The 23198-nt window shown below is 67.1% G+C and overlaps 1 protein-coding gene across 1 annotated transcript in view; it reads right to left on the bottom strand.

Moving 5' to 3' along the window:
• Positions 1–23198, bottom strand: part of XAB2 (XPA binding protein 2) — a 202005-nt gene that overhangs the window by 160753 nt on the left and 18054 nt on the right. Inside the window, exons 12-19 of the mRNA XM_065654916.1 lie at positions 21050–21163; positions 18807–18969; positions 16283–16473; positions 13208–13330; positions 9109–9274; positions 4883–5563; positions 4144–4236; positions 2880–2955 (exon numbers count right to left, since the gene is read on the bottom strand). Coding sequence (XP_065510988.1) covers positions 2894–2955; positions 4144–4236; positions 4883–5563; positions 9109–9274; positions 13208–13330; positions 16283–16473; positions 18807–18969; positions 21050–21163 — 1593 coding nt within the window. The 3' untranslated portion in view covers positions 2880–2893. The remainder of the gene's footprint in view (positions 1–2879; positions 2956–4143; positions 4237–4882; positions 5564–9108; positions 9275–13207; positions 13331–16282; positions 16474–18806; positions 18970–21049; positions 21164–23198) is intronic.

Here is a 23198-nt window from a genome sequence, read left to right on the forward strand (position 1 = left end):
CCCCATTAATTTCATTTCCCCCCCATTAATTTCATGCCCCCCCATTAATTTCGTGCCCCCCCCCATTAATTTTCCTGCCCCCCCCCAGGAGGTGGAGAAGAGCAGGGGTTGGGGTGTCCCCCCAATGCAATTGTGCCTCCCCATTAATTTCATGTCCCCCCATTGATTTCATGTCCCCCCCCATTAATTTCATGTCCACCCCCATTGATTTCGTGCCCCCCCCCATTAATTTCGTGTCCCCCCATTGATTCGTGCCCCCCCAGAGGTGGAGAAGAGCAGGGGTTGGGCTGTCCCCCCAATGCAATTGTGTCCCCCCATTGATTTCGTGTCCCCCCCATTGATTTCCTGTCCCCCCATTAATTTCATGTCCCCCCATTAAATTCGTGCCCCCCCCAGGAGCTGGAGAAGAGCAGGGGCTGGGGTGTCCCCCCAATGCAATTGTGTCCCCCCATTGATTTCATGCCCCCCCCATTAATTTCGTGCCCCCCCCATTAATTTCGTGCCCTCCCATTAATTTCGTGCCCCCCCAGGAGGTGGAGAAGAGCAGGGGCTGGGCTGTCCCCCCAATGCAATTGTGTCCCCCATTAATTTCATTTCCCCCCCATTAATTTCATGTCCCCCCCATTAATTTCCTGTCCCCCCATTAATTTTGTGCCCCCCCATTAATTTTGTGTCCCCCCCATTAATTTTCGTGTCCCCCCCCCCCATTGATTTCGTGTCCCCCCATTAATTTCATGTCCCCCCATTGATTTCGTGTCCCCCCCCAGGAGGTGGAGAAGAGCAGGGGCTGGGCTGTCCCCCCAATGCAATTGTGTCCCCCCATTAATTTCATGTCCCCCCTATTAATTTCGTGCCCCCCCCCCCATTAATTTCGTCCCCCCCCCACCCCCCCCCCCCAGGAGGTGGAGAAGAGCAGCGCCAACCACTTTCTGATCCTGTTCCGCGAGGGCGGCTGCCAGTTCCGGGCGCTCTACACGCTGGAGCCCGGGGACCCCCCGAGCTGCGGCGCCTGGCGGGGGGGGGGCCCCGCACCGTCCCCCTCCCCATGGTCAAGGGCATCTTCAAGTACAACTCGGACCAGAAGCGCTTCAGCCAGATCCCGGCCAAGACCATGTCCATGAGCGTGGACGCCTTCACCATCCAGAGCCACCCCTGGCCCCCCCGCAAGCCCCCCACCCCAAGAAAAGCGGCACCCCCAAGTGAGGGGGGGGCGGGGGGGGGGTCTGGGGGACAAGGACAAAGGGGCTGTCATCTCTGCCCCCCCCCCCCCCCCCCCAGCCAAGATGTGACTGGCCCAGTGTCACCATCATCCCAGTGAAGGGCTTGGGGACGGTGACATTGCTGGGGGGGGGGACATGGAATGGGGGGGACGTGAAACTGGGTGGGGGGGGACACATGGAGTGAAGGGGGGGGAGCACCCCAGTGTCACCTCTCTTGGTGGGGGGGGGTGTCCCCCCCCCCCCAAGCTTGGGGACAGGTTTGGGGACAGGGTGACACAGCTGGACCTCACCCAGGGCCCCCCCCCCACCAAGAAACCAGCACCCCCAAGTTGCGGGGGGGGGGCACACAGAGCTAAAAGGAGTTTGGCCCCCACCCCCAATGTCACCCCTGTGCCCCACCCCCCATGGGGTTTGGGGACAGGGTGACAGAGCTGGATGGGACAAGGACCGTGGGGGGGGGGGTCATGAAGTGTCACCCCCCCCCCCCCAACTTCAGTGCCACACCGGGCGGGGGGGGGGGTGGGACTTGGTGACACAGCTGGAGGGGACACGGTGGGGGGGCACAGTCAGTGGGTGTCCCCCGGTGTCACCGGCCCCAGAAAAGCCACAGAAGGGGATTGGGGACACGGTGACACCTTTGGGGGGGGGGGTGTCCCCCAACCTGTGTGTGTGTGTGTCCCCCAAGGTTTGGGGACAGTGGGGTGACATGGGGGGGTCCCCACTTTGTGCCTGGGCTGTGCCCCCGCCCCCCCCAGCGCTTGGGGACAGGGTGACACAGCGGGGGGGGGGGACAGAGGGGACACGGAGCTTTGTGTGTGTGTCCCCCCCCCCAATCGTGCCTGGGCTGAGCCCACCCTGCTGCCACCCCCGGGGTTGGGGACACGGTGACACCGCCCGGGTGGGGGGACATGAGTCACCAGGGTCCGTCCCCCCCCCCGCAATGGGGTCCCCTGTGCCACCCCCCCCTCCCCCCCCCCCCCATGTCCCCAATGTCCCCGTGGTGCTGCTGGCTCTGCCCACCCCCCCCCCCAGCCAATGTCCCCAAATGGGGACATGGGGGGGGGGGGGGGCGTGTCCCCCTGTATATGGGGGAGGGGGGGGCGGGGGGGGGGGGGTCGCACGGCTGGTGGGTGTTGTGGGGGGGGGGGGGGCAATGTGTCCCCCCCGTGTCATTGTCACTTAATAAAGTAACTTAAAGGTGCCTGTGGGGCAGTCAAGTTCCTGGGAGGGGGGCGGGGGGCACATATGTGGGGTGCTGCCCCCCCCCCCCGAGAGGGGCTGGGGGCACCCAAAGTGGGGGGATGCGGGTGCTGGGTGCTCCCCCCGGACGCCTGGGTCCCCCTTTGCCCATGCCCCCCCCTCCAACCCGGACGCCTGGGTCCCCCTTTGCCCATCCCCCCCCCCCCCACCCGGACGCCTGGGTCCCCCTTTGCCTGCCCATCCCCACCCCCCCCACCCGGACGCCTGGGTCCCCCTTTGCCCATCCCCCCCCAACCCGGACGCCTGGGTCCCCCTTTGCCCATCCCCCGCCCCACCCGGACGCCTGGGTCCCCCTTTGCCCATTCCCCCCCCCCACCCCGGGACGCCTGGGTCCCCCCAGCACCAACGGGGCCACCGAAGAGCGGCGTAAAAACGGGGTTTATTGTGGGGGGGGGACACGGGGGGCCGGGGGCTCAGTCGTCCTTGAGCCCCCCGAAGACCGAGGCCGGGACGCGCTTCTGCTCCAGCTGCACCTCTGGGGGGCCACGGGGGGGGCGGGGACACACGTGTCACCCCCGTGGCCCCGTCACCCCCCCCCCCCCGTCCCAACCCTTGGGGACACCCCCCTGTGTGTGTGTGTGTCCCCCGCCCCGCGTTGTCCCCGCGTCACCCCCACCCTGGGGACATTCCTGCCCCCCCCCCGAGCAGGTCCCCATTCCCTCCCGTTGTGCCCCCTCCCCGCTGTCCCCCAGCACATCCCCACCTCCCCCTCATGTCACCCCCCCGTCCCCACGTCCCTCCCCAGGTCCCCCCATATCGCCCCTGTCCCCATGATGTCCCCATGATGTCCCCATGTCCCCATGATGTCCCCATGATGCCCCCGTGTCCCTGTGTCCCCATGACGTCATTCTGTCCCCATAATGTCCTCATGATGTCCCCGTGTCCCCATGATGTCCCCATGTCCCTGTGTCCCCATGATGTCCTCATGTCCCCATGATGTCCCTGTGTCCCCATGATGTCCCCATGTCCCTGTGTCCCCATGATGTCCCCATGACGTCCCCATGATGTCCCCATGTCCCTGTGTCCCCATGATGTCCCCATGACGTCCCCATGATGTCCCCATGTCCCTGTGTCCCCCTGTCCCCATAATGTCCCCATGATGTCCCGATGTCCCCATAATGTCCCCGTCCCCATAATGTCCCACTCCTCCCCATAATGTCCCCATGATGTCCCCCTGTCCCCATAATGTCCCCATGATGTCCCCATGTCCCCATGATGTCCCCATGTCCCTGTGTCCCCATGACGTCCCCATGTTGTCCCCATGTCCCCATGATGTCCCCATGATGTCCCTCTGTCCCCATAATGTCCTCACGATGTCCCCGTGTCCCCATGTCCCTGTGTCCCCATGATGTCCCCATGATGCCCCCATGATATTCCCGTGTCCCTGTGTCCCCACGATGTCCCCATGATGTCCCCATGTCCCCATGATGTCCCCATGTCCCCATGATGCCCCCATGTCCCTGTGTCCCCATGATGCCCCCATGATGTCCCCATGTCCCCATGATGTCCCCATGGTGCCCCATGTCCCTGTGTCCCCACGATGTCCCCATGATGTCCCCATGATGTCCCCGTGTCCCTGTGTCCCCACGATGTCCCCACGATGTCCCATGATGTCCCTGTGTCCCCACGATGTCCCCACGATGTCCCCACGATGTCCCCGCACCGTCGGGTTCGGCCTCGTCCTCGTCCCCCAGGTCGATCTCGTCCGGGTTCCCCTGTTGGGACAGGGCGGCCGGAGCCCTCCCCCCGCTCCGCCCTGCGGCCCCGCTCAGAGCGGGGGAGGGGCGGGGGGAGGGGCGGGGGGAGGGGGAGGGGCGGGGGGAGGGGGAGGGGCGGGGGGAGGGGCGGAGGGAGGGGGGAGGGGTGGGGGGAGGGGCGGGAGGGAGGGGGAGGGGCGGGGGGGAGAGGCGGGAGGGAGGGGGAGGGGTGGGAGGAAGGGGGGGAGGGGGAGGGGCGGGGGGAGGGGGGGGAGGGGCGGGGAGGAAGGGGGAGGGGCGGGGCGGGGGCAGGGGGAGGGGCGGGGGGAGGTGGGAGAGGGGGAAGGCGGGGGGAGGGGCGGGGAGAGGGGGAGGGGCGGGGGAGTGGGGGAGGGGGGAGGGGCGGGGGGAGGGGGCAGTGGGGGAAGGGCGAGGGGGAGGGGAGGGGCGGGGGAGGGGCGAGGGGTGGGGGGGAGGGGAAGGGGAGGGGGGGGTGGGAGGAGGGGCGAGGGGGACGGGGAGGGGCGGGGGGGAAGGGGGCAGTGGGGGAGGGGGGAAGGGGGGGGGCGGGGGGGAGGGGAAATCATGGGGGGGCAGGGCGGGGCGGTGACACCACGAGGTGACAGAGGTGACACCGTGTGGGGGACAGGGTGACCCCAGGGAGGTGACAGGGGTGAGCCTGGGAGGTGACACGTGTGTCCCCACGGGGGTGACAGGTGTCGGGGTGACGGGTGTCAGGGTGACAGATGTCGGGGTAACAGATGTCGTGGTGACGGGTGTCAGGGTGACGGGTGTCAGGGTGACAGATGTCGGGGTGACGGGTGTCGGGGTGACAGATGTCGGGGTGACAGATGTCGGGGCGATGGGTGTCGGGGTGATGCGTGTTGGGGTGACAGGTGTCGGGGCAATGGGTGTCGGGGTGACAGATGTCGGGGTGACGGGTGTCGGGGTGACGGGTGTCGGGTGGATGGATGTCGTGGGGACGGGTGTCGGGGTGACGGGTGTCGGGGTGACGGGTGTCGGGGTGATGGATGTCGAGGTGAGGGTGTCGGGGTGACGGGTGTCGGGGTAACGCGTGTCGGGGTGACGGGTGTCGCGGTGACGGGTGTCGCGGGGACGGGTGTCGGGGTGACAGGTGTCGGGGGTGACGGGTGTCGGGGTGACGGGTGTCGGTGTGACGGGTGTCGGGGTGACGCGTGTCGGGGTGACGGGTGTCGGGGTGACGGGTGTCGGGGTGACGGGTGGTCGCGGGGACGGTCCCCACCTGACGAACTGCACCGTGTCCCTGGGGCCGCGGTTGGTCCCTTTGGGCCTCGGCCGCCAGCTGCCCCGCGCGGCGCTCGAGCTGCTGCATCTGGTCCAGGGCAGCGGGGCCACCGTCCGCGGCTGGGGACACAGGGACAATGACAATGACAACGACACCCCCGGACACACAGACACACACCCTGCCCGGGGCCACCGTCTGCGGCTGGGGACAATGACAGGGACAATGACAGTGACAGTGACACCAGCACCCACAGACAACCGCAGTGCCCGGGGGACCATCCGGAACTCGGGACAGCGACAGTGACAGTGACAATGACAGTGACAGTGACACCACCACCCACAGACACCCACAGTGCCCAGGGGACCGTCCGGAACTCAGGACAGTGACAGTGACAATGACAATGACAATGACAATACCACCCACAGACACCCACAGTGCCCGGGAGGCGCGTCCAAAACTGGGGACAATGACAATGACAGTGACAATGACAGTGACAGTGACACCAGCACCCACAGACAACCGCAGTGCCCGGGGGACCGTCCGGAATTCGGGACAGCGACAGTGACAGTGACAGTGACAATGACAGTGACACCAGCACCCACAGACACCCACAGTGCCCGGGAGGTGCGTCCAAAACTGGGGACAGTGACAGTGACAGTGACAATGACAATGACAGTGACAGTGACACCAGCACCCACAGACACCCACAGTGCCCGGGGGACCGTCTGGAACTCAGGACAGTGACAATGACAGTGACAATGACAGTGACAATACCACCCACAGACACCCACAGTGCCCGGGGGACCGTCCGGAACTCGGGACAGCGACAGTGACAGTGACAATGACAGTGACAGTGACACCACCACCCACAGACACCCACAGTGCCCGGGAGGCACGTCCAAAACTGGGGACAGTGACAATGACAGTGACAGTGACAATGACGGTGACAATGACAATGACAGTGACACCAGCACCCACAGACACCCACAGTGCCCGGGGGACCGTCCGGAACTCAGGACAGTGACAGTGACAATGACAATGACAATACCACCCACAGACACCCACGGTGCCCGGGAGGCGCGTCCAAAACTGGGGACAGTGACAGTGACAGTGACAGTGACACCACCACCCACAGACACCCACAGTGCCCGGGAGGCGCGTCCAAAACTGGGGACAGTGACAGTGACAGTGACAGTGACACCAGCAGCCAGGGCCGGCCCCGCTCTGCCCAGGGTGACAGTGACACCGGGACACAGCACCCACAGCGCCCCCCCCGCCCCGGGCAGCTCTGGCACCGGGGACGAGGACAATGACACCCATGGGTGCTCCCCACGCCCGCTCCCCGGCACCCACGGGGGCCACCGACCGCTGCCGTCTCTGTACAGCAGCACCCAGAGCTGCTCCTCAGCCCGTGAGTGTCCCAGCACCCATGGGTGCTCCCCATCCTGTGAGTGCCCCAGCACCCATGGGTGCTCCCCAACAGCCATGGGTGTCCCAGCACCCATGGGTGCTCCCCGACAGCCACAGGTGCCCCAGCACCCATGGGTGCTCCCCATCCTGTGAGTGTCCCAGCACCCATGGGTGCTCCCCGACAGCCACGGGTGCCCCCAGCACCCATGGGTGCTCCCCAACCTGTGAGTGCCCCCAGCACCCATGGGTGCTCCCCATCCTGTGAGTGTCCCAGCACCCATGGGTGCTCCCCGACAGCCACGGGTGCCCCCAGCACCCATGGGTGCTCCCCATCCTGTGAGTGTCCCAGCACCCATGGGTGCTCCCCAACAGCCATGGGTGTCCCAGCACCCATGGGTGCTCCCCATCCTGTGAGTGCCCCCAGCACCCATGGGTGCTCCCCGACAGCCACGGGTGCCCCCAGCACCCATGGGTGCTCCCCATCCTGTGAGTGCCCCAGCACCCATGGGTGCTCCCCAACAGCCACAGGTGCCCCCAGCACCCATGGGTGCTCCCCATCCTGTGAGTGCCCCAGCACCCATGGGTGCTCCCCAACAGCCACAGGTGCCCCCAGCACCCATGGGTGCTCCCCAACAGCCACGGGTGCCCCCAGCACCCATGGGTGCTCCCCAACCTGTGAGTGTCCCAGCACCCATGGGTGCTCCCCATCCTGTGAGTGTCCCAGCACCCATGGGTGCTCCCCCACAGCCACGGGTGCCCCCAGCACCCATGGGTGCTCCCCATCCTGTGAGTGTCCCAGCACCCATGGGTGCTCCCCAACAGCCACGGGTGCCCCCAGCACCCATGGGTGCTCCCCACCCTGTGAGTGCCCCCAGCACCCATGGGTGCTCCCCAACAGCCACAGGTGCCCCCAGCACCCATGGGTGCTCCCCATCCTGTGAGTGTCCCAGCACCCGTGGGTGCTCCCCAACAGCCACAGGTGCCCCCAGCACCCATGGGTGCTCCCCACCCTGTGAGTGTCCCAGCACCCATGGGTGCTCCCCACCCTGTGAGTGCCCCCAGCACCCATGGGTGCTCCCCAACAGCCACAGGTGCCTCCAGCACCTGGAGCTCCTTCCCCACCTTGGCGGGTGCCCATAGCACCCATGGGTGCCACTGGTGTTGCTGTTGCCATAGACCACCACCTGTAGCTGCTCTGAGAGTCCCCCAGCACCCATGGGTGCTCCCAACACCCCACTGCCGGTGGGTCCTCCCTGCACTCACTCCCCAGCACCCATGGGTGCTCCCCATCCTCTCAGTGCCCCCAGCACCCATGGGTGATCCCTATGGCTCTGTGAGTGCCCCCAGCACCCATGGGTGCCCCCCAGCACCCACGGGTGCTCCCCACCCTCTCAGCGCCCCCAGCACCCATGGGTGCCACTGATGTTGCCATAGACCAGCACCTGTCGCTGCCCCCAGCACCCATGGGTGCTCCTCTCTCCCAAGTGTCGCTACCACCCCTGGGTGCCCCCCAGCACCCATGGGTGCTGCCAACACCCCACTGCCTGTGGGTCCTCCCCGCACTCACTCCCCAGCACCCATGGGTGATCCCTATGGCTCTGTGAGTGCCCCCAGCACCCATGGGTGCCCCCCAGCACCCACGGGTGCTCCCCACCCTCTCAGTGCCCCCAGCACCCATGGGTGCTCCTCTCTCCCAAGTGTCGCTACCACCCCTGGGTGCCCCCCAGCACCCATGGGTGCTCCCCACCCTCTCAGCGCCCCCAGCACCCATGGGTGCCACTGATGTTGCCATAGACCAGCACCTGCCGCTGCTCCCAGCACCCATGGGTGCTCCTCTCTCCCAAGTGTCGCTACCACCCCCGGGTGCCCCCAGCACCCATGGGTGCTCCTCTCTCCCAAGTGTCGCTACCACCCCTGGGTTCCCCCCAGCACCCATGGGTGCTGCCAACACCCCACTGCCTGTGGGTCCTCCCCGCACTCACTCCCCAGCACCCATGGGTGATCCCTATGGCTCTGTGAGTGCCCCCAGCACCCATGGGTGCCCCCCAGCACCCACGGGTGCTCCCCACCCTCTCAGCGCCCCCAGCACCCATGGGTGCCACTGATGTTGCCATAGACCAGCACCTGTCGCTGCTCCCAGCACCCATGGGTGCTCCTCTCTCCCAAGTGTCCCTACCACCCCTGGGTGCCCCCAGCACCCATGGGTGCTCCCCACCCTCTCAGCGCCCCCAGCACCCATGGGTGCCCCACTGACCGGTGCCGCTGCCGTGGGCCTTGAGCATCTGCGAGGCCATGAAGTTGACCTGGGTGTTGTAGGTGGCCTGGACGCTGCGCTTGATGCGCAGCAGCTCCCGGATCGTGTCCTCGTTCCCGTGGCGGATCTCGAACTCCTTCCACGTCTGCCAGAACGTGCCCGTGATCTGGGGACAGGGGACACGGGGACATCAGGGGACAGCAGGGGACACCCGCGTCTGCCAGAACGTGCCCGTGATCTGGGGACAGGGGACACGGGGACATGAGGGGACACAGGGACATGGGGACACCCGTGTCTGCTAGAACGTGCCTGTGATCTGGGGACAGGGGACACAGGGACATGAGGGGACAGTGGGGACATGGGGACACCCGCGTCTGCCAGAACGTGCCCGTGATCTGGGGACAGGGGACATGGGGACAGCAGGGGACACGGGGACACCCGCAGCTGCTAGAACGTGCCTGTGATCTGGGGACAGGGGACACAGGGACATGAAGGGACAGTGGTGACATGGGGACACCCACGGCTGCCAGAAGGTGCCCGTGATCTGGGGACAGGGGACACGGGGACATGAGGGGACAGTGGGGACATGGGGACACCCGCGTCTGCCAGAACGTGCCCGTGATCTGGGGACAGGGGACACGGGGACATCAGGGGACACAGGGACACGGGGACACCCGCGTCTGCCAGAATGTGCCCGTGATCTGGGGACAAGGGACATGGGGGACATGAGGGGACAGTGGGGACATGGGACGTGAGGGGACAGTGGGGGACACGGGGACACCCATGTCTGCCAGAACGTACCCGTGATCTGGGGACAGGGGACACCGGGGACATGAGGGGACAGGGGGACATGGGGACACCCGCATCTGCCAGAACATGCCCGTGATCTGGGGACAGGGGACATGGGGACAGCAGGGGACACGGGGACACCCACGGCTGCCAGAACGTGCCTGTGATCTGGGGACAGGGGACACAGGGACATTGGGGGACAGTGGGGACATGGGACATGAGGGGACAGCAGGGGACATGGGGACACCCACGTCTGCCAGAATGTGCCCATGATCTGGGGACAGGGGGACATCAGGGGACACCAGGGGACATCGGGGGACACGGGGACACCCGCGTCTGCCAGAACGTGCCCGTGATCTGGGGACAGGGGACATGGGGACAGCAGGGGACAGCAGGGGACATGGGGACACCCGCGGCTGCCAGAACGTGCCCGTGATCTGGGGACAGGGGACACGGGGACAGGAGGGGACAGTGGGAACGTGGGACATGAGGGGACAGCAGAGGACACGGAGACACCCGCGTCTGCCAGAACGTGCCTGTGATCTGGGGACAGGGGACACAGGGACATTGGGGGACAGCAGGGGACATGGGGATACCCGTGTCTGCCAGAACGTGCCCGTGATCTGGGGACAGAGGGACATCAGGGGACACCAGGGGACATCGGGGGACACGGGGACACCCGCGTCTGCCAGAACGTGCCCGTGATCTGGGGACAAGGGACATGGGGGACATGAGGGGACAGTGGGGACAGGGGACATGAGGGGACAGTGGGGGACACGGGGACACCCACGTCTGCCAGAACGTGCCTGTGATCTGGGGACAGGGGACACGGGGACATGAGGGGACAGTGGGGACATGGGACATGAGGGGACAGTGAGGGACATGGGGACACCCGCGTCTGCCAGAATGTGCCCGTGATCTGGGGACAGGGGACACGGGGATATGAGGGGACAGGGGGACACGAGGAGACAGGGGGACACAGGGACACCCGTGTCTGCCAGAACGTGCCCGTGATCTGGGGACAGGGGGACATCAGGGGACACCAGGGGACATCGGGGGACACGGGGACACCCGCGTCTGCCAGAATGTGCCTGTGATCTGGCACAGGGGACATGAGGGGACAGTGGGGACACAGGGACACCCAAGTCTGCCAGAGTGGCCCCATGATGTGGGGACAGGGGACACCATGAGGGGACACGCAGAGCTCTGGGGGCAGCCTGGCACTGGGGACATCCCTTGTATTGGGGACGTTCCTGTCACCAGGTGCACCCCATGGCCCTGGGGACATCCCTTGTATTGGGGACACCCCTGGCACAGGGGACACCCCAACATTGGGGACAGCCCTGACATTAGGGACACCCCGACACTGGGGACACCCCAAGATTGGGGACACCCCAAGACTGGGGACACCCCTGACATTGGGGACACTCCGACATTGGGGACACTCCTGACATTGGGGACACCTCTGACATTGGGGACACCCCGACATTGGGGACACCCCGACATTGGGGACAGTCCTGACATTGGGGACACCCCAACATTGGGGACACCTCTGACATTGGGGACACCCCTGACATTGGGGACACCCCGACACTGGGGACACCCCTGATGCTGGGGACACCTCTGACATTGGGGACACCCTGACATTGGGGACAACCCTGATGCTGGGGACACCTCTGACATTGGGGACACCCCAAAACTGGGGACACCTCTGACATTGGGGACACCCCTGGCACAGGGGACACCTCTGGCATTGGGGACACCCCTGGCACAGGGGACACCCCGACATTGGGGACACCCCTGACGCTGGGGACACCCCAACACTGGGGACACCTCTGACATTGGGGACACTCCTGACATTGGGGACACCCCAACACTGGGGACACCTCTGACATTGGGGACACCCCTGACATTGGGGACACTCCTGACACAGGGGACACCTCGGGCACTGGGGACACCCCTGACATTGGGGACAACCCTGATGCTGGGGACACCTCTGACATTGGGGACACCCCAAAACTGGGGACACCTCTGACACTGGGGACACCCCTGGCACAGGGGACACCTCTGGCATTGGGGACACCCCTGGCACAGGGGACACCCCGACATTGGGGACACCCCTGACACTGGGGACACCCCAACACTGGGGACAGCTCTGACATTGGGGACACCCCTGACATTGGGGACACTCCTGACATTGGGGACACCCCTGACGCTGGGGACACCTCTGACACTGGGGACACCTCTGACATTGGGGACACCCCTGACACTGGGGACACCCCAACACTGGGGACACCTCTGACATTGGGGACACCCCTGACATTGGGGACACTCCTGACATTGGGGACACCCCTGACGCTGGGGACACCTCTGACACTGGGGACACCTCTGACATTGGGGACACCCCTGACATTGGGGACACTCCTGACATTGGGGACACCCCTGACGCTGGGGACACCCCTGACGCTGGGGACACCCCGACACTGGGGACACCCCGACATTGGGGACACCTCTGACATTGGGGACACCCCAACACTGGGGACACCCCTGATGCTGGGGACACCTCTGACATTGGGGACACCCCTGACACTGGGGACACCCCGACATTGGGGACACCCCTGATGCTGGGGACACTCCTGACACTGGGGACACCCCAACACTGGGCACTCACGTGGTTCCAGGGACATCCCAGACACTGGGGGTGTCCCTGGGGACACCCCTGGCACTGGGCACCCATGTGGCCATGGCAACATCCCTGGCACCCCACTACCCCCCACCCCTGGGTGTCCCCCCCACCCTTGGGTGCCCCCACCCATGGGTGCTCACGCGGGGGTCGCAGATCTGGGCGCAGTAGGTGTAGATGGCGCGGACGCGATCCACCTCCCCCGGCTTGTGTCCCCACCCATGTCCCCCCAAACTGGGGGGTGTGTGTGTGTGTCCCCACCCTTGGGTGCCCCCCACCCATGGGTGCTCACGCGGGGGTCGCAGATCTGGGCGCAGTAGGTGTAGATGGCGCGGGCGCGATCCACCTCCCCCGGCTTGTGTCCCCCCCCATGTCCCCCCAAACTGGGGGCTGTGTGTGTGTGTCCCCCAACCCTTGGGTGCCCCCCACCCTTGGGTGCCCCCACCCATGGGTGCTCACGCGGGGGTCGCAGATCTGGGCGCAGTAGGTGTAGATGGCGCCGGTGTGATCCACCTCCCCTGGCTTGTGTCCCCCCCCATGTCCCCCCAAACTGGGGGGGGTGTGTGTGTCCCCCCCAACCCTTGGGTGCCCCCCACCGTTGGGTGCCCCCCACCCATGGGTGCTCACGCGGGGGTCGCAGATCTGGGCGCAGTAGGTGTAGATGGCGCGGGCGCGATCCACCTCCCCCAGCTTGCACTCCATGTCGGCGAAGCGCAGGCAAAGCTCCCGCGCCGCGTCGTCACCCAGCACCTGGGGACACGGGGACATGGGTGACCACGGGGGACGGCAGCACCCATAGTGGGGACATCAGCACCCACAGGGTGACAGCAGCACCCAGAAGGGACACCAGCACCCATGGTGGGGACATCAGCACCCACAGGGTGACAACAGTGCCCAGGGGACACCAGCACTCACAGGGTGACAGCAGCACCCATAGTGGGGACATCAGCACCCACAGGGTGACACCAGCACTCACAGGGTGACACCAGCACCCATAGTGGGGACATCAGCACCCACAGGGTGACACCAGCACTCACAGGGTGACAGCAGCACCCAGAAGGGACACCAGCACCCATGGTGGGGACATCAGCACCCACAGAGAATCTCAGCACCCATAGGGTGACATCAGCACCCACAGGGTGACACCAGCAGCCATAGTGGGGACACCAGTACCCATACTGGGGACATCAGCACCCACAGGGTGACAGCAGCATCCCCAAGGGACACCAGCACCCATGGTGGGGACATCAGTACCCACAGGGTGACAGCAGCACCCATAGTGGGGACATCAGCACCCACAGGGTGACACCAGCACCCACAGGGTGACAGCAGCACCCATAGTGGGGACATCAGCACCCACAGGGTGACACCAGCACCCACAGGGTGACAGCAGCATCCCCGGGGGACATCAGTGCCCAGGGTGACACCAGCACCCATGTTGGGGACATCAGCACCCACAGAGAATCTCAGCACCCATAGGGTGACATCAGCACCCACAAGGTGACAGCAGCACCCATAGTGGGGACACCAGTACCCATGGTGGGGACATCAGCACCCACAGGGTGACAGCAGCACCCAGAAGGGACATCAGCACCCATGGTGGGGACATCAGCACCCACAGGGTGACAGCAGCACCCAGAAGGGACAGCAGCACCCACGGTGGGGACATCAACATCCGCAGGGTGACACTGGCACCCACTGGGGACATCAGCACCCAGGGGTGACACTGCCCAACAGAGCAGCGCCCTCCCCGCCCTGTCCAGTGTCCCCACGCTGTCCCCACGCCCACGTGGTGTCCCCATTCCCCTGACGATTCGGTGTCCCCACGTCCCCCTGCCCCCTCATCCCCACACCCACACGATGTCCCCCCCGCCCCGGTGTCCGTGTCCCCAAGCCCACACGATGTCCCCAAGCCCTGCAGTGTCCCCAAGCCGCTGTGCCATCCCCACGTCCACACAGTGTCCCCCCACCCTCTGCTGTCCCCGTGTCCCCAAGCCCACACGATTTCCCCATGTCCCCATGGTGTCCCCAAGCCCACAGTGTCCCCCCAGCCCCTTGGTTGTCCCCATGTCCCCAAGCCCACATGATGTCCCCACATCCCTCCACCCCATGGTGTCCCTGTGTCCCCAAGCCCACACAATGTCCCCCAGCCGCCTGGTGTCCCCATGTCCCCAAGCCCACACAATGTCCCCACGCCCACAGGACACCCCCATGCCCCCTTGTCCCCAAGCCCACGAAACGTCCCCATGCCCACACAACGTCCCCACCCTCTCCTGTCCCCATGTGCCCACACCCACACGATGTCCCCACTACCACACGATGTCCCCGCGCCCCCCAGTATCCCCATGTCCCCAAGCCCACAGGATGTCCCCCTGCCCCTCTGGTGTCCCCAAGGCCACACAATGTCCCCCTGCCCCCTGGTGTCCCCATGTCCCCAGGCCCACAGGATGTCCCCCTGCCCCTTTGGTGTCCCCAAGGCCACACAATGTCCCCCTGCCCCTCTGGTGTCCCCAAGCCCACAGGATGTCCCCCTGCCCCTCTGGTGTCCCCAAGGCCACACAATGTCCCCCTGCCCCTCTGGTGTCCCCAGGCCCACACAATGTCCCCCTGCCCCTCTGGTGTCCCCATGTCCCCAGGCCACGGGATGTCCCCCTGCCCCTCTGGTGTCCCCAAGGCCACACAATGTCCCCCAGCCCCCTGGTGTCCCCATGTCCCCAAGCCGACAGGATGTCCCCCTGCCCCTCTGGTGTCCCCAGGCCCACAGGATGTCCCTCTGTCCCTCTGGTGTCCCCAAGGCCACAGGATGTCCCCCAGGCCCCTAGTGTCCCCATGTCCCCAAGCCGACAGGATGTCCCCCTGCCCCTCTGGTGTCCCCAGGCCCACAGGATGTCCCCCTGCCCCTCTGGTGTCCCCAAGGCCACAGGATGTCCCCCAGCCCCCTAGTGTCCCCGTGTCCCCAAGCCCACAGAATGTCCCCCTGCCCCTCTGGTGTCCCCAAGCCCACAGGACATCCCCACACCCCCCAGTATCCCCATGTCCCCAAGCCCACAGGATGTCCCCCAGCCCTCTGGTGTCCCCCTGCCCCTCTGGTGTCCCCATGTCCCCAAGCCCACAGAATGTCCCCCTGCCCCTCTGGTGTCCCCATGTCCCCAAGGCCACAGGATGTTCCCCTGCCCCTCTGGTGTCCCCAAGCCCACACAATGTCCCCCTGCCCCCCTTGGTGTCCCCAAGCCCACAGGAGGTCCCCCGGCCCCCTGGTGTCCCCATGTCCCCAAGCCCACACAATGTCCCCCTGCCCCTCTGGTGTCCCCAGGCCCACAGGACGTCCCCCTGCCCCCTGGTGTCCCCATGTCCCCAAGCCGACAGGATGTCCCCCTGTCCCTCTGGTGTCCCCAAGGCCAGACAATGTCCCCCTGCCCCTCTGGTGTCCCCAAGGCCACAGGATGTCCCCCTGCCCCTCTGGTGTCCCCAAGGCCACACAATGTCCCCCTGCCCCTCTGGTGTCCCCAAGCCCACAGGATGTCCCTCAGCCCCCTGGTGTCCCCATGTCCCCAGGCCCACAGGATGTCCCCCTGCCCCTCTGGTGTCCCCAAGCCCACAGGATGTCCCCCTGCCCCCTGGTGTCCCCATGTTCCCAAGCCAACAGGATGTCCCCCTGTCCCTCTGGTGTCCCCACGCCCCCCAGTATCCCCGTGTCCCCACCTCGATGGCCTTCTGGTAGATGGGCCGGGTGTGGGTGACGCCGTAGAGCTCGGCCGCGCGCCGGATGTAGATGTTGAACATGTCGCTCTGCTGCGCCGGCAGCACCGCGCGCGTGGCCCGGTCGTACACGGCCATGGCGTGACGGGCCAGCCCGAACTGCTCCTCCAGCCCCGCGTACAGCAGGAAAATCGCTGCGGGGGGGGACAGGGGGGGTCAGCACCCGGTTCTGGGGGGGGGGGTACAGGGGGTGTAATGGGTGTCCGGGGGGGTCCCGAGGGTGCCCACGGTGTGACGGGCCAGACACGACTGCTGCTCCAGCCCATTGGGGGTCAGCACCCACACTGGGGGGGGGCTGAAGGGTGACGGGGGGGCTGGGGGCACCCAGGGGGGCTGGTACCCCCAAAACACACGGACCCCCCCACACCCATCCCCACGTTCCCCAGTGTCCCCATGTCCCCGCTCTTGGCGTAGTGGGGGGGCAGCATGACACCCCCCATGTCCCAAATGTCCCCATGTCCCTGCTCTTGGCGTAGTGGGGGGGGGGGGCAGCATGACACCCCCCATGTCCCAAATGTCCCCGTGTCCCCCTGCTCTTGGCGTAGTGGGGGGGGGGGCAGCATGACACCCCCCATGTCCCAAATGTCCCCATGTCCCTGCTCTTGGCGCAGTGTGGGGGGGCAGCATGACACCCCCCATGTCCCCTACTCTTGGTGTAATGGGGGGGGGACAGCCATACAGTCCTATGTCCCCCCCATGTCCCCCCAGTGTCCCTACTCTTAGTGTAGCAGGGCGGGGGGCAGCCTGAACCCCTCATGTCCCCCCGGTGTCCCCATGTCCCCCCAGTGTCCCCAATGTCCCCGTGTCCCTACTCTTGGTGTAGCAGGGTGGGGGCAGCCTGAACCCCTCATGTCCCCCCGGTGTCCCCATGTCCCCCCAGTGTCCCCAATGTCCCCGTGTCCCTACTCTTGGTGTAGCAGGGTGGGGGCAGCCTGAACCCCTCATGTCCCCCCAGTGTCCCTACTCCTGGCGTAGCTGGGGGGGGCAACCTGAACTCCCCATGCCCCCCAGTGTCCCCATGTCCCCCCGGTGTCCCCAATGTCCCCATGTCCCTACTCCTGGCGTAGCTGGGGGGGGGGCAACCTGAACTCCCCATGCCCCCCCAGTGTCCTCAGTGTCCTCCCACTGTCCCCCCAGTGTCCCTACTCTTGGCGTAGTGGTGGGGGGCAACCTCAACTCCCCATGTCCCCCTGGTGTCCCCAATGTCCCTGTGTCCCTACTCTGGGCATAGCTGGGGGGGGCCAGCCTGAACTCCCCATGCCCCCCAGTGTCCCCATGTCCCCGCAATGTCCCCATGTCCCTACTCTTGGTGTAGCGGGAGGGGGCAGCCTGAACTCCCCATGCCCCACGGTGTCCCCATGTCCCCACGGTGTCCCCAATGTCCCCGTGTCCCTACTCCTGGCGTAGCTGGGGGGGGCAACCTGAACTCCCCATGCCCCCCAGTGTCCCCATGTCCCCCCAGTGTCCCCAGTGTCCCTGTGTCCCTACTCTTGGCATAGCGGTGGGGGGCAACCTGAACTCCACATGCCCCCCGGTGTCCCCATGTCCCCCCAGTGTCCCTGTGTCCCTACTCCTGGCTTAGCTGGGGGGGGCAGCCTGAACTCCCCATGCCCCCCAGTGTCCCCGTGTCCCCCCAGTGTCCCCGTGTCCCTACTCTTGGCGTAGCGGTGGGGGGCAACCTGAACTCCCCATGCCCCCCGGTGTCCCCATGTCCCCACAGTGTCCCCAATGTCCCCATGTCCCTACCCTTGGCGTAGCTGGGGGGGGGGGCAACCTGAACTGCCCATGTCCCCCAGTGTCCCCAGTGTCCCCCCAGTGTCCCTACTCCTGGCGTAGCTGGGGGGGGCAACCTGAACTCCCCATGCCCCTCAGTGTCCCCATGTCCCCCCAGTGTCCCCGTGTCCCCCCAGTGTCCCCAGTGTCCCCGTGTCCCTACTCCTGGCATAGCTGGTGGGGGGCAACCTGAACCCCTCATGTCCCCCCAGTGTCCCCCCAGTGTCCCCGTGTCCCTACCCTTGGCGTAGCGGGGTGGGGGGCAGCCAGAACCTCTCATGTCCCCCCAGTGTCCCCCCAGTGTCCCTACTCCTGGCTTAGCTGGGGGGGGCAACCTGAACTCCCCATGCCCCCCGGTGTCCCCATGTCCCCCCAGTGTCCCCAATGTCCCCATGTCCCTACTCCTGGCGTAGCGGTGGGGGGCAACCTGAACTCCCCATGCCCCTCAGTGTCCCCATGTCCCCCCAGTGTCCCCATGTCCCCGCAATGTCCCCGTGTCCCTACTCCTGGCGTAGCTGGGGGGGGGGCAACCTGAACTCCCCATGCCCCTCAGTGTCCCCATGTCCCCCCAGTGTCCCCATGTCCCCGCAATGTCCCCATGTCCCTACTCTTGGCGTAGCGGTGGGGGGCAGCCTGAACTCCCCATGCCCCCCAGTGTCCCCATGTCCCCCCAGTGTCCCCCCCGTGTCCTTACTCTTGGCGTAGCGGGGGGGGCAGCCGTCCAGCGCCTGCTCGAACAGGTCCCGCGCTCTCTCCAGCTTCCGGCCGCCGTAACGCGCCACGAACTTGGTGAGGTACGTGTGCCAGATGTCGGCCACGTGCGGCCACCGGAACAGCGCGATCCCGCGCTCGTACGCCTGCAAACGCCACCGTGTCACCGCAGCGCTGTCACCAACCCTGTCACCCCCCCGCCCCGCCACCAGCCCCGACACCGCTGTCACCCCCGTCACCGCGCGCTCGGGTCCACGTGCCGCGCGTGGCCACCGTGAGAGCGCGACCCGGCGCTCGTACGCCCGCCACGGCGTCGCCGTGTCACTGTCACCAGCACTGTCACTTCTGTCACCCCCACTCTGTCCTGCCAGCGGCAGCCCAGAGGGGCCGTGGCACCCGCTGTGTCCCCAGGGCCAGCCCAGGACAGGGTGCCCGGTGTCCCCAACGCCGTCCCCAGGGTGTCCCCAAGGCCCCCAGTGGTCCCGGGGTGTCCCCAACTGTGACCCTGAAGCCCCTCCCTGCCCATGGGACACTGCGAGGTGACCCCAACCCCCCCATTCTTGGGGTGTCCCCAGGGTGTCCCCAACCCCCTGCCCGCTCTTGGGGTGTCCCCAACCCCCCCATTCTTGGGGTGTCCCCAGGGTGTCCCCAACCCCCTGCCCGCTCTTGGGGTGTCCCCAGCCCCCCCATTCTTGGAGTGTCCCCAGGGTGTCCCCATCCCTCTCCCCATGCTCTGGGGGTGTCCCCAGGGTGTCCCACCCCCCCCATGTGCTCAGGGTGTCCCCAGGGTGTCCCACCCCCGCCACGCGCTCGGGGTGTCCCCAGGGCGTCCCCAGGGTGTCCCAGCCCCCCCCACGCGCTCAGGGTGTCCCCGGGGTGTCCCAGCCCCCCCCATGCACTCGGGGTGTCCCCAGGGTGTCCCCGGGGTGTCCCTAGTCCCATCATGCGCTCGCGGTGTCCCCAGGGTGTCCCTAGTCCCCCCCATGCACTCGGGGCATCCCCAGGGCGTCCCCAGGGTGTCCCAGCCCCCCCCATGCACTCAGGGCGTCCCCAGGGTGTCCCCAGGGTGTCCCCAGGCTGTCCTACCCCCCCCACGCACTCGGGGTGTCCCCAGGCTGTCCCACCCCCCCCACGCGCTCAGGGTGTCCCCAGGGTGTCCCAGCCCCCCCACGTGCTTGGGGTGTCCCCAGGGTGTCCCTAGTCCCCCCACGCGCTCGGGGTGTCCCCGGGGTGTCCCTAGTCCCCCCATGCACTCGGGGTGTCCCCAGGGTGTCCCCGGGGTGTCCCTAGTCTCCCCATGCACTCGGGGCGTCCCCAGGGTGTCCCAGCCCCACCACGCGCTCAGGGTGTCCCCAGGGTGTCCCTAGTCCCCCCATGCACTCGGGGTGTCCCCAGGGTGTCCCCAGGGTGTCCCAGCCCACCCCATGCGCTCGGGGCGTCCCCAGGGCGTCCCCAGGGCGTCCCCAGGGCGTCCCCAGGGTATCCCAACCCCACCACGCGCTCAGGGTGTCCCCAGGGTGTCCCTAGTCCCCCCATGCAGTCGGGGTGCCCCTGGGGTGTCCCTGGGGTGTCCCCAGGGTGTCCCAGCCCACCCCATGCGCTCGGGGCGTCCCCAGGGTGTCCCACCCCCGCCATGCGCTCGGGGTGTCCCCGGGGTGTCCCTAGTCCCCCCATGCACTTGGGGTGTCCCCAGGGTGTCCCAGCCCACCCCATGCGCTCGGGGCGTCCCCAGGGTGTCCCCGGGGTGTCCCAGCCCCCCCACGCACTCGGGGTGTCCCCGGGGTGTCCCAGCCCCCCCCATGCACTTGGGGTGTCCCCAGGGTGTCCCTAGTCCCCCCATGCACTCGGGGCGTCCCCAGGGTGTCCCAGCCCCCGCCACGCGCTCAGGGTGTCCCCGGGCTGTCCCACCCCCTCCACGCACTCGGGGTGTCCCCGGGGTGTCCCAGCCCCCCCCATGCGCTCAGGGTGTCCCCAGGGTGTCCCCAGGGTGTCCCTAGTCCCCCCGTGCAGTCGGGGTGCCCCCTGGGGTGTCCCTGGGGTGTCCCCAGGGTGTCCCAGCCCCCCCACGCGCTCAGGGTGTCCCCGGGGTGTCCCCAGGGTGTCCCAGCCCCCCCACGCGCTCGGGGAGTCCCCAGGGTGTCCCCGGGGTGTCCCAACCCCCCCACGCGCTCGGGGTGTCCCCGGGTGTCCCAGCTCCCCCGTTCGGGGGTGTCGCTGCCCCCCCACCTTGAAGCTCTCCTCGAAGTAGCCGTGCTCCTCCAGGAACAGCCCGTAGTTGATGACGATCTGGGGGGTGGCGATTCGCAGGTCCAGGATGCGCTCGTACACCGCTCGGGTGGACTGCGGAACGGGGGGGTCAGCACCCGAAAACGGGGCACCCCCCGGGGGCAGAACCCGAAAACAGGGCACCCCTGGGATCAGCACCCGAAAACGGGGCACCCCCCGGGGGCAGAACCCGAAAATGGGGCATCCCCCGGGGGCAGCACCCCTCGTACACCACTCGGGTGGACTGGGGAACAGGGGGGGTCAGCACCCGAAAACGGGGCACCCCTGGGGTCAGCACCCGAAAATGGGGCAGCACCCCTCGTACGCCGCTCGGGTGGACTGGGGAACAGGGGGGTCAGCACCCGAAAACGGGGCACCCCCCGGGGGCAGAACCCGAAAACGGGGCACCCCTGGGGTCAGCACCCGAAAACGGGGCACCCCCCGGGGGCAGAACCCGAAAATGGGGCATCCCCTGGGGGCAGCACCCCTCGTACACCACTCGGGTGGACTGGGGAACAGGGGGGGTCAGCACCCGAAATTGGGGCACCCCCGGGGGCAGCACCCCAAAATGGGGCACCCCCCAGGTGGACTGGGGAACAGGGGGGTCAGCACCCGAAAACGGGGCACCCCTGGGGTCAGCACCCGAAAATGGGGCAGCACCCCTCGTACGCCGCTCGGGTGGACTGGGGAACAGGGGGGGTCAGCACCCGAAAACGGGGCACCCCCCGGGGGCAGAACCCGAAAACGGGGCACCCCTGGGGTCAGCACCCCAAAATGGGGCACCCCCCGGGGGCAGCACCCGAAAACGGGGCACCCCCCGGGGGCAGCACCCCTCGTACACCGCTCGAGTGGACTGCGGAACAGGGGGGGTCAGTACCCGAAAACGGGGCACCCTTGGGGTCAGCACCCGAAAATGGGGCAGCACCCCTCGTACACTGCTCGGGTGGACTGCGGAACAGGGGGGTCAGCACCCGAAAACGGGGCACCCCCTGGGGGCAGAATCCGAAAACGGGGCACCCCTGGGGTCAGCACCCCAAAATGGGGCACCCCCTGGGGGCAGCACCCCTCGTACACCGCTCGGGTGGACTGGAGACAGGGGGGGTCAGCACCCAAAAATGGGGCAGCACCCCTTGTACACTGCTCGGGTGGACTGGGGAACAGGGCGGGGTCAGCACCCAAAAATGGACATACGGGAGGTCAGCACCCAAAAATGGGGCACCCCAGGGGTCAGCACCCCTCGTACACCACTTCGGTGGACTGGGTGGCAAGGGGGGGTCAGCACCCAAAAATACACACCCCCCCAGGGGTCAGCACCCAAACTGGGGCACCCCCTGGGGTCAGCACCCCTCGTACACCGCTCAGGCGGACTGGGGGGGGGTCAGCACCCAAAAATGGAAACATGGGGGGGTCAGCACCCAAACTAGGGCACCCCCCGAGGTCAGCACCCAAAAAACACACACATGGGGGCTCGGCACCCAAACCGGCAGCTGGGTGGGGGGTCAGTACCACCCCCCACCAGCACCCTCAGGGGTCAGCACCCAAACTGGCACCCCCAGGGGTCGGCAGCCCCCAAACCGGGACACCCAGGGGACAGCCGGGGGGGGTGCAGCACCCAAACTGCCACCCTGGGTGGTTGGGGACCCCATGGCGGGGGGGGGTCCCAGGAGGGGTTTAGGGACCCTGGGGGTGGGTTGGTGACCCCATGGGGGTGTTGGGAATCCTGGGGGGGGACACAGAGGGGAGTTTTGGGGGTGTCACCCACCTGGAAGGTGCCCTGGCACTGGGGTGGGGTTGGGGACACCAGGGGGGGTTGGGGACCCCATGGCGGGGTTGGGGACACCAGGGGGAGGTTGGGGACACCATGGCGGGGTTGGGGACACCATGGCGGGGTTGGGGACACCAGGGGGAGGTTGGTGACCCCATGGGGGAGTTGGGGACACCAGGTGGGGTTGGGGACACCGGGGGGGGGTTGGGGACACCAGGGGCAGGTTTGGGGACCCCATGGAGGGGTTGGGGACACCATGGGGGAGTTGGGGACACCAGGGGGAGGTTGGGGACCCCATGGGGGGGGTTGGGGACACCAGGGGGGGGTTGGTGACCCCATGGGGGG

This window comes from Caloenas nicobarica, chromosome 36 (genome assembly GCF_036013445.1).
Source record: "Caloenas nicobarica isolate bCalNic1 chromosome 36, bCalNic1.hap1, whole genome shotgun sequence".
Classification (NCBI taxonomy): Eukaryota; Metazoa; Chordata; class Aves; order Columbiformes; family Columbidae; genus Caloenas; species Caloenas nicobarica.